A 14,598-nucleotide genomic window follows, 5' to 3' on the forward strand; every position below is an offset into this window, starting at 1 on the left:
TTTGATTGATTTTGTTGCACTATCACATTAACTGGAAAGTTGGCAAGCTTTGTTTTTCAGCAGATAAAGACATTTGGACATATTTAACTTTTCCTTTGAGACAACATTGTCCAGTATTTTTAAAATATACTTGATTATGATTATCAGTTTTGGTCCACATTAAATTAAGAATAGGTAAGTGTTTTTTAAAGAAATTTTCTGGCAAAGAAATGAAAATATTTTGGGACCTGTTTTATCTCATTTTGTTTAGAGTTACTTTGATCTTAAGAGTGTGAAGATACAAGAGAAAAAAATAAATTTTATAGGTGCATACTGTAAAGTTTAGAATACTTTCAAAGGGCATGCTGTCAGAATATTTAGATATTTATCTGGTGGACTTGAAAAGGTGACAACATTATCTTACTTGATTATAGGCTCCTTGTGAACTTCAGTGTTGAAAGTACTGCTTATTTAGTGTATGTAGGACCAGATGCTTAATAGATATGCTCATTATGAAAAGTGAGTATCAAGGAAAGTGAAAATCTAAAGTTCTTTTTTAAAATATATTTTATCGATTATACTATTACAATTGTCCCCTTTTTTTCCTGCCCTTAATTCCCTTCCACCCTGCACTGCCCTCCAACCAGAATCCCCACCCACCCACCTTAGTTCATGTCCATGGGTCATACAAATAAGTTCTTTGGCTTCTCCATTGCCTGTACTATTCTTAACCTCCTCCTGTCTATTTTGTACCTACCATTTATGCTTTTTATTCCCTGTGCCTTTTCCCCCATTCTCCTCCCTCCCCCTCCCTGCTGATAACCCTCCATGTGATCTCCATTTCTGTGATTCTGTTCCTGTTCTAGTTGTTTGCTTAGTTTGTTTTTTAGGTTCAGTTGTTGATTGTTGTGAGTTTGTTGTCATTTTACCATTCATAGTTTTAATCTTTTTCTTAGATAAATCCCTTTAAAGGCTTTATCTTGGTGATGATGAACTCCTTTAACTTTACCTTTTCTGGGAAGTACTTTATCTGCCCTTCCATTCTAAAAGATAGCTTTGCTGGATAATCTTGGATGGAGGTCCTTGCCTTTCATGACTTGGAATACTTCTTTCCAGCCCCTTCTAGCCTGCAAAGTCCCTGCCCCTCCTACCAGTATGGGTGAATATTTCTTCTTTAACTTCTTGGCTGTCAGACTTCCGTGCAGTTTTATTTTCTGACAGTTCTGGTTATATTTTATTTTTAAGTTGGTTTTTGTCCTTCTTTTGCTTGTGTGAGGAGGCACAGTGTATCTACCTATGCCTCCATCTAGGCCAGAAGTCCTAAAGTTCTTTAATAACAGGCCTTTGAAGAATTTCTTGAGTCTGCTAATATGCCCTTAATCTATGTTCTTGAACACATTGCTGCTTAAAATACTACTTAAGCCAAGTTCCTTTAGGTTATCTAAGTTTTTACATGCACCTATTAAATCCTTCCTTGAATAAATTTAGGACAGTGTTAAATCTGTCAAGGAATATTCAAAGGTGAGACAATTACTATCTTTGTGGAGTTTAAAATCTGAGAAGGGGACTAAATGAAGGATGAAAGGATCATAGCGGTAAAGATTGCTATTACTAAGTGGTTTCTGTTTTCTCATGGTACTGCAAGGTTAATCTGGAAAATAAAAAACGTAGTTTACAACCTTGAAATTTATATGTATCTTACAAAAATAAAAATCTATATAGTTTTTGAATTGTAATTTATAGCATGACAGGGAACTTGACTGTTATTTTAAAGAAAATGATGAGATTTTTATCTTTCTTAACTAAAGACAAATCTGAGTGTTACGCAGCAATTCCATTATACTTAGGACTTCTTGTCAAGTCTTTAAAAAATCAGCTTTATTGAGATGTAACTTAGATATAATATTAATAGAATTAACCAATTTTAAGTGTACAGCTAATGTGTCTTGGCATATGAATATATTTTTGTAAGCACCACCACAATTAAGGCATAGAGCATTTCTTTTACCCTAATATGTTACTTGGTACCCCTTTGCATTGAAGTCCAGCAACCCCGGATATTTCAATAACTATAGCTTACCTTTTCTAGCATTTACAAATGCAACCATGCAGTATGTAACCTTTGTATCTGGCTGTTTTCACTTAGCATATTGCTTTTGAGATTTATTTGTGTTGTTGTGTGTCAGTAGTCTTTTCTAATCATTACTGAGTAGTATTCCATGTCGGGATACACCACAGTTTGTTTATCAATTTATATTGTTTCTTGTTTGGATTATTAACAATAAAGCTTGTATGAACATATAGGTACAAATCTTTGTGTGGACATATATTTATTGCTGAACGTAATGTTAAACTTAATGTTAAGAACCCACCAAACATTTTTTCCAAAATGGCTGTGCCATTTTGAGTTTCCACCAGCAATGTATGCAAATTTCAGGTGCACTCAACATTTTCACCAACATTTGGTTTGTCAACATTTTTATTTTTAGTCACATATACTGTAGGTCTGGTTGTTAGCTTTCTATTGCTGTGAAACAAAATATAAACTTAGTGGCTTAAAACGACCTATTATTTCATATTTAGTTCTGTAGGTCAGAGTTCAGGACAGGTTCTCTTTAGGGTATCACAAAGTTGAAATCCAGATGTCAGCCAGACTGAGTTCTTGTCTGGAGGTTCTGGGTAAGGTTCTTAGTCCAAGCTCTTATAGGTTGTTGACAGAATTGAGTTTCTTGTAGGATTGGGTCTCTGTTTCATTGTTCACTGTGAGCTGGCTCCTAGAGACTGCCTGCATTCATTGGCACATGGCCCACTTCATCTCCCTTATGTTGAATTCTTCTCATGCTTTTCATCTCTGACTTCTCTCTGTTTTTAAAAGGCTCTTGTGAGTACAAGAGACCCATCTGAATAATCTTACCCTAGGTTCAATCGATTTGGAACTTAAAGTACATACACAAAATCCTCTTGTAGCAGAATTTAGATTATTGTTTGAATAACTGGGAGATGATATATACCAGGGACTGGGAATTTCAGAAGGCCATCTTTGAATTCTGCCCAGCACATAAGCATTTATTTGTTACACATTTTCAGCAACATTTCACATGTTGGCAACTTTTAGCCATATATATACTAGTTGCACATAAGTGGTATTTCATTGTAATTTTAATTCAGATTTCTCTAAGATGTAAAGCATCTTTTCATGTGCTATACTATCATTGTAAAATTCAGTTCTTTGTCTTTTTTTATGTTAATATCCATTCATTTCAGCATCATTTTTTGGCAAAGAATTTTCCCCATTGAATTATTTGAACACCTTTGTCAAAAATTACTTGACTGTGTGTGTATTAGTGTGTCTGTGTGTCGTTCTTTAAGTCAGAGAGAGCAAGTTCTTCAAGATTGTTGAATTTCAAAATTTTTGGCTACTTAAATCCTTTGTATTTCCAAATACATTTTAGAATTGATTGATCTCTATAAAATATTTTACTGGGATTTTGATTGGGATTGTTTTTATCGGTAGATTGGTATGAGAGAGTTGTCATCTTAACTAGTTTTCTGATCTATGAACATGATGATAATAGGACTTCGTTTTTTAAAGGTCATGTTTAATCTCTCTCAGCCGTATTCCATAGCCTTCATTGTATAATCATTGCACACATTTTATTAACTTTATCACTGGGTTTTTGTATTTTTGATGGTTATCCAAATGCAAGTGTTTTCTTCATTTCTTCTCTGTTGCTTCCAGAATTTCTTGCATCTTGTCTTACTGTACTGATGCAGATGTCATTATCTTGTTCCTGATCTTAGGTAGAAGGCATCTAGTCCTAAACCATCCTATGATGTTAGCTATAGGCCCTTTGCAGGTAGCCTTTATAGATCAAGCAAGATGCTTAGTTTGCTGAGTTTTTCTAATTTTATCACAAATAAGTGTTGAAATTTGTCAGATGTTTCTATTGTATCTGTTAAGATGGCCATATGGTGTTTTTTCTTTTTTTAATCTGTTAGTGTAGTGAATCACATTGGTTTTGAGCATTGAACCAACCTTGCATTGTTGGGATAATTCTCAGTTGGTCATGATTTTTTTTCTGGATTTAATTTGCTCAAATATATTTTTATTTTTAGCCTCACATGAGGGCCTTTTTTTCTTTGGCTTTTTTAGAGAGAGAGGAATGGAGAGAAACATGGACGTGAGAGAGAAACATTGATCAGTTGCCTCCTGTGTGGCAACGATCGTCTGTGCCCCGGCTGGGGTTCGAAACTGCAGCCTAGGTATATGCCCTGACCGGGAATCGAATTCTCAACCCTTTAGGTATAGGATGATGCTGCAACCAACTGAGCCACACTGGCCAGGGAAAATTTGCTAAAATATTTGTAAGGATTTTTATATCCATGGTCATGAAGGAATATTGAAGTGTAGTTTTCTTTTTTTGTAGTGCCATCATCTGATTTTGGTATCAGGATAATGATGTTCATAAAATGAGTTAAGAACTATTTCCTCCTGTTTTACTCTCTGAAGGGATTTACATAGTGTTGGTATGTTTTTGAACTTCAGATATATTATAGTATTGACCATTGAAGCTTTCTTTGTAAGAAGGTTTTTAACTCAAACTCAGTTTATTTTAACAGCTATAGAGGGGTTCCGCTTATCTCTTTTTTTCTTGAGTCAGTTTCAGTAGAATCTATCTTTCAAGAGACTCATCCATTTCATTTAAGTTGTGCAATTTTCATGTATTGTTTAGAATATCTTTTATTTTTCTTTGAAGTTGTTGGTTTTGTTGATTTATCTTTCTATCTGTCTACTTTCTGTTTTATTAATTTCTTTTTTCTTGCTCTGGGTTTAATTAGTTAATTTATTTTTTTAGGTTTTTAAGGTGGGAAGAGTTATTTGTGTTTTGGACTTCTTTTGTAAAATGGCATTTTCTTCAAAATGCTGCTTAACCTGTATCCTGTAAATTCTGATAGGTTCTGTTTTCACTCTATTCAAAATATTTTCTGATTTCTGGTCATTTCCTCTGTGACTTATGGGTAATTAGAATTGTGTTGTTTCATTTCCAAATACTTAGCTATTTCCAAATATCTTTCTAGTTTAATTCCATTGTAGTAAGATAATATATTCTGTATATTTCAAACCTTTTAAGTTTATCAAGAGTTTTTAAAGATTTTATATATTTATTTTTGGAGGGGTGAGGGAGAAAGAGAGGGAGAGAAACATTGAATGGTTGCCTCTTGTACACGCCCTGATTGGTGACTGAACCTGCAGCCTAGCCATGTGCTCTCACTGGGAATTGCACCCAGTTTGGACCTTTTGCTTTGTTGGGAACCCCGGTTCAGACCTTTTGCTTTGTGGGACAATGCCCAACCAACTAAGCCAATCTGGTCATGGCTATTGAGAGTTTTTCTGAGGCTCAGAATAATGTCTGTCTCTGTCAGTGTTCTGTGGGAACTGGAAAAGAATATTTTGCTGTTTTAGGACACGTGAATTGATAGTGTGTTCAGACCTTCTGTAATGTTACTGATTTTTTTGGTCTACTTTTTTTGTCAGTTACTGTGAGAGAAATGTTAAACTCTATTATGACTGCTTTATTTTCCTTTCAGTACTCTTAAATGTATAAAATAAAAGGCTTCTGAGACCTGATTACTCTGTGGGTGTGCAGTTTTTCCCCATGTATCCACATATCCACCCAATTCTGGGATACCAATTGGGTGTCCAATAATTTTGCTCAATTCGGACACAATATACCTGGAGATAGCACCAGATTCCACAAGTTAAGGCTCAGTCCTGCAATACTGCTTCTCTCTCTCCCCTCCAGATGCCAGTTGCAACTTCAGGTTGTTACTTGGGGCTCTAGATGTTCAACTGGCTGTAGATTGGAGGTTTCGAGGAGCACTTCTTTGGGTTTGATTAATTTACTAGAACAACTCACATCTCAGAGAAATATTTTACTTAGTAGATCACTGGTTTATTAAAAAGGAGCTAACTCAGGAACAAGCAGATGGAAGAGACACATGGGGCAAGGTACAAGGGAAGGGGTGAGGAGCTTCCCATGCCCTACCCACCTAGGTTCTCCACTCTCCCTGTATCTACACGTGTTTGTGTTCAGTACCCTGGAAGCTCTCAGAGCCCTGCCCTTTTGGCTTTTTATGGAAGGCTTTATTATAATACATAGGTATGATTCATTGGATCATTGTCATTGGTGATTGGTTTAATATACATACCCTTGTGCTCTATTTTTAAATAATGTAATGTTTCTCTCCTGGTGTAAGCTTGACAGTGTACATCCATTTTTCTGTCTCACATTTGTCTTGATGTTCTCAAAGATTTTACTTTTGCACCTTATATACCATACAATGCATTGTTACCATGTTTGTGTTAAATAGTTTAAAAATGAGGATAATGTGTTATATGTTCCTGGAAAAAGCATTTTGCTTTTATGTTTGAAAGATATTTTTGCTGGGTATAAAATTAGGTTGAGGTAGAAATAACTTTTTGGATATATGGATTCCTAAGCTTAGAAGAGAGATGAGGCATTCAGTCAGTGTTGGTGGGAAAGTTCTGAGGAGTCCTAGCTAGGTTGCTCCTTGGCTCTTAGTGGATGCTGGCTAGCAGGCAGTGATACATGATGGATGGCATCATTTATAAAGAATTGATAACACTGTCAAGGTTGGTGAGGTAGAGAAACAAAAACCTGGATTCTAAGTCCTCCCTGAAATTCATATAACCCTTTTGCCCTCACTTATAAAACAGTGATACCATTAATTATTTAAAAACTCACAGTGATGATCCAAAGTATCATTATACTCTTTTTAGAGCCTTGCAAGAAACATAATTTTAGGTCAGTAAAATAAAATTTTAAGCATATTTTAAAAACATAGGCATGAAAGAATATATGAGGCAGTAAAAGATAGGAATCATGGTAAGAATTTCTTCTATCTTTAATATATATTTGATATTTAAAGTGATCTAGTAAATTATCCATTCTGGAAAGTTGCAGTTATCTGCTATAAATTTCAGTTATTGGCAACATGCTAAGAATTCAAGATACTAAAAGTTTAATTTACTAATAAACTTTTTTAGACTTTAAATTTACATAGAATAAGAGATTATTTTCAGAGTTTGAAAGCTATCCAGCAAAATTAAAATGGTTTTTTGGAGTATCCAGTAACTTCTTAGGGTATATAAGTAAATATAAGAATGGACAAAAATAGGTTAATAGTAAATAGTACAAGACTAAACTGTTTCTATGTACTCACAACTGTAAAACCTACCTTTGCCCATCCGTGTATTTAAATGTCAATCATATTGTACAGTTATTGTCAGTATTAGATTAATAAGAGTATAGGATGCATGGTACTCAATTTCATTACTAAACTTTAGAAACTCAATTTCCATTGCTTTAAATTCTGTGGACTTTTAAAACAGATCTTCATGGTTTTTGCCTCATGTGGATCTGTTATACTTAGAATTTTGACCATTTTAGATTTAGAAGTACTCCTGGTTCCATTACTAATCAAATGGTGTGATCTACCAGGCATATAACCTCCCTGGGCTTAGTTATCAAAATTTACTCGTTGTAAGCATTGACCCAGGGCTATGTTTTTCTAGAGCATTTTTCTTCTTAAATAAATTTCATGTAGAATCCTAGTATAAAAAACAGGTAGTTGGTTGTATATATATTTTATTAAATTAGGAGTTTAGAGAAATTATATTAACTTAGAATCTATCCATAGGATAAGATGTCCCATGAAAAGAAAAATTTGAATTGGATGTCTGACACTGGGCCCATTTCCCTATTAATATTTTTCTTATTTTAATCCCACAGCATGTAGAGCATTATGTTTCAGTGCAAGTATAAATGGTAATAGGCTTTTGCTGTTTTTTTTTTTTTTTTCTAACAGCTTTGTAGTCTAAGAAAACTCTTCAATTAAATAGAGATGGCTGGAGAAGACTTATTCTCAGCTCTACCCCAGCAAGACAAGTTAGAGCATTGATAGTCTGTAGTGTGTTAAAATTTGGTATACAATATGTTTATGCTATTAAAAATATTGAAAATAAATGTTAATCAAATGTTTGTGTAAGTCTTAAGAGTCAGAAATGTGACTTAGGCCTGTTTGATTCAAGAGCATTTCCTATTGTGCACTTTTTTAATTAAAAAATACAATTTTTAGATCTAGATACATTAGTTTCTGGCTTATTTCTCTGTTTTGTAACTCAAAATGTTTAACTTTGTAAAGAAATTTGTGCAATTTTCTAACTAACAACTTTTTTTTTCCTGCAGGGAAATGAGGCAAGTTATCCTTTGGAAATGTGCTCACACTGTAAGTCAAATATTCTTGTTATCAAGAATTTCTTTCACATTAACATAGCTCTATATATGTAATATGTATGTATATCATATTCTTCTGTATGTCTGTATAGCAAAGTTAGCCCATAATTATCTAAAATGTGTAGTGAATTTGACTTATAGTCTTAAGTAATCAGAATAGAGAAATATTTTACGGACTTTTATTATTAGTATCTGCAGTATGCTTTAGCTACAAATCAAATCTCAAATCTCAGTTGCATAAACTAATAGTTGTCTTGTGTTTACATAAAGTAAATTACTTATAGAAGGCAAGTAGAACGAGTAGCTATTGGCAAAGATGTTTCTGGGGAGAATGAGGAAGTGTGGGTGGGCTGGTTATTTCTAATTGTTGGAGAATATAAAAGCAGAACATGACAGTCTTAGATATTCGATACTCTTGATTCGAAGATCAGTGAGAGGACCAAGGATCTTTATTAAAATCGTAAGATTTCTTGTGTGGAAGGCTTGTGATCAGGGAGAGGAAGATCCTGAGAATTGGAATGGGGACATTTGGTAAATTTAGGTATCATCATGAGGTCCCAGAACTCCCAAACCATTCTGAATCTTTCTTGACCTTTCCATCCCTATTTGATAGAGTTGGTCAGTTTCAGATGAGGATCCACAAGCAACTCACTGACTTGTACGGTACTTCTAAAGACTGTTAGAGATTGTTAAACATATTACTTCCATCAGCATTGAGCCAGGAATTAAGGGTGAAGTTACCACTGCAGATGCTTAAGTCAACCTTTTAAATAAATTATCACTTGTTAAATTAAAAAAAAAAGTCTATTATACAAGATCATCTACCCAGAGCTCATAAGCTCTGAAAACCTCTTACCTTGCAACAAGGTGGTGCTTCCCTTTTTTCCTCATTAAAACCACTTTACTTGTTGCTCATTATGTTTCATTAGTTTGCTTCCTTTTACCAAAAACACTTGTCAGTTTCATTCTTATCAACACCTGTGCTTGCTTATGAGCTCTGGGTAGATGATCTTGTATAATAGACTCTTTTTTTTTTTAAATTTAACGAGTGATCATTTATTTAAAAGGTTGACTTAAGCATCTGCAGTGGTAACTTCACCCTTAATTCCTGGCTCAACGCTAATGGAAGTAATCTGTTTAACAATCTCTAACAGTCTTTAGAAGTACTGTACAAGTCAGTGAGTTGCTTGTGGATCCTCATCTGAAACCGATCCCAAGTCCTAGAATTTTCCTCACAGGTGTTTTACTTGTACTGATCCTTAGTCTGGGTAGGCATCTGAACTGGTCCTTTTGCTTTAAGATCCTTTTCCTTTGTGCCTCTGATCAAGTCTCCACACACCTTCTCCCAAGATGATGTTGCTGCTGGTTAGAGTAATTCTAAATTGCTTGATCTCCACCTCTGGTTCCATGGGTGTCTTTCTGGTATTTTTAAAAGTGATGGCTGAGGCACAACTTCCCAGTGGACTTGTTCCTTGGGGAGAGTGAACAGTGGTGAGACAGAAGCAGGTGGAATGGAGGCCCACTGCACCTGTAGCCTTGTCTTCCTCAGAGTTGTATTAAGTTCTTTACTTAACTGACTTCATTGTCTTGCAGTTGTCAGCCTAAATGTCACCTCTTTGGAAATGTTGTCTCTCTCTTCTCCTAGAATCTCTCTGTCATAGGTAGTATATCCTGGTTTTTTTCCTTGTAGCAGCTACCATAAGCTGATACTGTTTATTAATTCATTTTATCTATTTTGTAACTTTTACAGTTTTTTTTAAACAGTGCTGAGTTTTTAAAGATTTGTTTGTTTGTTTATAGAGAGGTAAGGGAGGGAGAAAGAGAGAGAGAGAAACATCAATGTGCGGTTGCTGGGGGCCGTGGCTTGCAACCCAGGCATGTGCCCTGACTGGGAATCGAACCTGTGACACTTTCCACTGAGCTACTCCAGCCAGGGCACTTTCACAGTTTTTTAAAATGGTGATACTCGATGATCAATTACCCACTGTTCTGCCATTCCAACCATTTACATTTTATTTTAAGGTATCTTCTCAGGCTTTCCTTTATGAATTTCTTACTAGTTATCATATGTAGGTATATGTTTCTATTTTAACATGAAGATAAAATGTTGCATCTGTCATGTTGTTGAAATTGACCCAAACCAAACCTAATTATGACTGTAGACCAGGGATTGGTAAACTACTGACTATCAGCAGTTTTGTTAATAAAGTTTTAGTGGAACGCAGTCATGCCCATTTGTTTACATGTGGCTGTTTTTTATGCCACAGTGCCGGAGTTGAGTAGTTGCCGCAGAGACTACAAGGTCTATAAAGCCTACAATATTTACTGTATGGCCTCTTACAGAACAGGTTTGTCGGGACCCTGTTGTAGATTGTAATGGTCTTCTGGATTTGAGAACTATCATTTCTACCACTGCCTGACCTATCTGAAATGCGGTCAAGATAGAATTGTTACAGGCTAGTGCTCTGGGTGTTATCTAGATCTAGAATTCTTGTCTCTGGCCAAGTTAATGTGTTGGTATTATAGTTTCTTTAGAATTGAAAGGGTTTGCTTAAAATTGTATCTTGCCACTTAATATTCATTTTGAGCCTGTGATGATTACCGTATTTTGCCATGTATAATGCTCATTTTTTTTTTGCTCAAATTTTTTTAGCAAAAAGTTATTCCATACCATGAGTATAATAATCCTATGTGTAATGCGTGCAAAAACACGGGTGCACATTTTACATGGGAGTGCATTACGCACGGTGAAACACGGTATTCTCCCAGTTGCTAGTGGCAAGAAGGAGGTGTTTGGAAGTCTGATTAGCCAGGCTTCAGGTGCAAGTGGACTTGAGATAGGGTGTTGAGAGTAGTTTTTGTGTCTTGGTCAAGAATAGAGGTCCTAGGGGCACAGTACTTGCCAGGCTATCTTTTCCTCCTTTACCTGGTTGCAAAGGAAAACATTTCAGGGCAAAAAGGCAAAAATGGTATTACCTCTCTAATATTTGGACATCCAGATGGCAAAAGCCAAGTTTTTAAAACATGTGTAGTATTTTAAATAAATGCCATACACTGTTACAGCTGTTTCAGCTTTATCCTCAGAACGTAGGTCTTTCTTGTGACTACATCTATGCCTTAGTGAAACTTGAACCTTGTCAGGAAAGGTTTGTACTTGTCAGTGAGTGTTCAACCTACAATGAATCTATCTGACTTCTTCTGTTACCCAGTAGATATCTTTTTTTCCTCTGTTCCCTACTTGGTTCACTAGAATACAGTGTACTTTTATCATATTTTATACATGATTTGGATTAACTTCCCCCAAATGAACTTGTCCACAATTAGAACCACCACTTTTTCGTTTACAAACCTCCATTATTGGAAGAGCTTACTATTGTCTGTAAACAGCTACCACCATATGTTAGAATGTTAAAACCAGTCTTTGAGGCACTTTAATATTTACACTTCCCCGTTCAGGTTAAAGCCTGTCATGCCTTCTCATCCCTTTAAGACCCAGCTCAATTCTGTGTTCTCAGTGAGGCTTTTTGTCCAGCTTGCAGTGGTCCTCCCAGTTTTTCAAGTAGTAACTCGTTTGTTTTTTCAGTATTTAATTGTACTACTTTCTAAAAAGGTAATTAGATTCTAAATCGTGTGCTGTAAGGTATTGTCTTCAGTCCTGTGACACACAGGTAAGCACCCATAAAGTGCTTAAGGTCTAGTTACTGGGAAAAAGAGCAATGCATAAATTATTATAATAGAGCTAAACTATTAAGATAAATAAAAACAAATATCCCTGGGAGGGAAAGTTATCCTTGGATAAAGAAATTAAGAAAAGTTTCATAGAAGGACTGACTTGAAATGGTTTTTGAAAGCTATGTTATATTTTCAACACTGATGAATTCTTTCACCTCTCTGGTCATTTGTCTCTTTCACTCCCCTTAAATTGCATCTAGATTTTCAGCATTCGGTGCAGATACCTGCATAGTCATTTCTAATACCCTACTTTTACTCAATGATTTCTCTCTTAATTTTTAAGAAAACGGAGAACATTTTAAGTGTTAACATAATTACCTCGTTACTGCCAACCCTCTTACCTACCTTCTACCTTCCCTCTCACACACAGAAACTTTCCCAATAACGTACACATGCTTACTAACTCCTTCCCTTCAGTGTCAGAGTTTGGATTATACCTCCCTTATTCTAGGGTCGGCCTCTTTGCCTGGGGTTCTGAACTCATCCCCTGTCATCTCCAGGACCGTATTTTTTTGTTAGGGTCTCTGTTTCTCAGCTGCTCCATCTCTTCAATTTACAGACATAATGAACTCCTCCTTGATCCTGATCATACACCTTCCAGGTTTTTTTTTTTTATTCTTTTTCATATTTGAGCTCCTCAAAAGAAAAGCCTATATAGTTATCTCCATTTCCTTATTTCTGTTAATTTCATGGCCTCTGCAATCTGGCACTCATTCCTTAGTACTTTACTGAAACTGTTGTTATTATTAAGGCCACTGTCATTTTAAGCACCTTCATTACTTAATTGCCAAATCTGATGGATTAGAAAAACCCCGTAAAATCATTTGTGACGTTTGGGGAAATTTGAGTATTGGTTATTTAATATGAAGTAATTAACTATTAATAATTATAGGCATAATGCTGTGTTTTTTAAAGTATATTTTAGAGATAGATAATAAATTCTGAACAGTTACAAGGAAATGATTTATAAGTGCAACGCCTGGCATAAAGCAGGTGGGCTGAGTATCTTTTGACTGAATAAGCTAGTAAAAGTTCACAGCCAGACTAGCTATGTTGGATAGACAACCAGTTGGGTAAATTTTAAAGGCTATCTACATTTAGGAAAACTCAGTAGTGAACAATCACCACACTTATTTTTATAAATAATAACAACATATGTGCTAGGCACTATTCTAAGTATTTTACATACATCCGTCGACCTTTTAAATCTTCATGAGAGAGGTACTATTACTTTACCCATTGAATAGATGAGAAACAGAGGCGGGGATATCTTCAATAACTGACCTAAGGTCACACAGCAGCAGGTGAAGTAACAAAGCCATGATTTGATCTCAGGCAGTCATGCTTTGAGATTCCTATTTTTAGTCCTAATCCTATACAGCCTCTCTAAGAAATCTTACAGGATTAATGTTATGTTTGTCTACACATGAATGATTTTAGGCAAACTGGACCTAAGACATAAAGGTATTCCTGATTATTTTTTTTTTTCTCAATTCAGTGTTCACTTTTTCTTGCCTTCAATTATTCTAGGCCATTGTGACTTTGTTTCTGTCTGTTGGCTAACCTGTCTGGGCTGTAATGGAGATGTATACCCTGTTGGGGTGATTTGCTCAAAGTTGAGACCTCACTTGTAACTTGGCATGATAAGTTGGAAAAGTGACTGTGCAAGATACTACTTCAGATAGTTTAAGCAGTGGACTAGATTGAGGCACAGTTGAAAGTATCAGTCAGAAATCAGATTCAACTTTTTTTTTCCCCCCACTGTTGATAAAACCAGTATAATTCTGAAGAGATTTGGTAAAATGAAGTACAGGGCCTATTTTGTAGACTGAACATAGATGAAAGACTAATAATAATAGTCTTTTCCCTGAAAAGATTTCTCAATTTTTTTTTCATTAGAAGGTCACCTAGGAAGAGCTTGGTAGACTTTTAAAGAGTGTTTTCTTTTGCATATGAACTACATGTAGAAATCTCAAAGACATATTTAATCATAAGGTCACTGCTCTAGTTTTCAAATAAACAGACTTACTCATATTCAAGCAATTTTGTTTTTGGTTTCAATATTTACTGGTGACTTGAAAGTGCAAAGATACTAACTTTGTGCTGTTAATTTCTGCTCTCAATCAGTTTATCTCATGTCTATGTTCTTAGACTAGGGCTTTTCTTCGTTGTGAAAACAAATCTTTTTAAGAGAATAATTTGACTTCCTCCTTTGTATCTGCATTTCTCTGTTTCCTTTCTTAAAAGGACTAGATTAACTCCAGTTCTTAATGTGTGTTCTACAAAGTAATTTCTTGTTTTACTCCCAAGCCTTTATTCAGAATTTCTGAAATCTTCAGAGGTAGCTTTTTATTTATTTTATTTTATTTTTATTTTTATTTTTATTTAATTTTTTTTTTTTAGGGAAGGGAGGGAGGGAGAAAGAGAGAGAGAAAGAAACATCAGTGTGCAGTTGCTGAGGGTTATGGCCTGCAACCCAGGCATGTGCCCTGACTGGGAATTGAACCTGTGATGCTCTGGTTCGCAACCCACGCTCAATCCGCTGAGCTACACCAGCCAGGGCTTGGAG

General features: G+C 35.4%; 1 protein-coding gene across 1 annotated transcript in view; it reads left to right on the forward strand.

Annotated features, from left to right (window-relative positions):
* The window catches only part of PPP3R1 (protein phosphatase 3 regulatory subunit B, alpha), a 60,277-nt gene that overhangs the window by 26,364 nt on the left and 19,315 nt on the right, over nucleotides 1–14,598 (forward strand). Inside the window, exon 2 of the mRNA XM_045827370.1 lies at nucleotides 8,250–8,289. Coding sequence (XP_045683326.1) covers nucleotides 8,250–8,289 — 40 coding nt within the window. The remainder of the gene's footprint in view (nucleotides 1–8,249; nucleotides 8,290–14,598) is intronic.

Source organism: Phyllostomus hastatus, unplaced genomic scaffold, assembly GCF_019186645.2.
Source record: "Phyllostomus hastatus isolate PE091 unplaced genomic scaffold, TTU_PhHast_1.1 phas_scaffold_78, whole genome shotgun sequence".
In the NCBI taxonomy this organism is placed as follows: domain Eukaryota; kingdom Metazoa; phylum Chordata; class Mammalia; order Chiroptera; family Phyllostomidae; genus Phyllostomus; species Phyllostomus hastatus.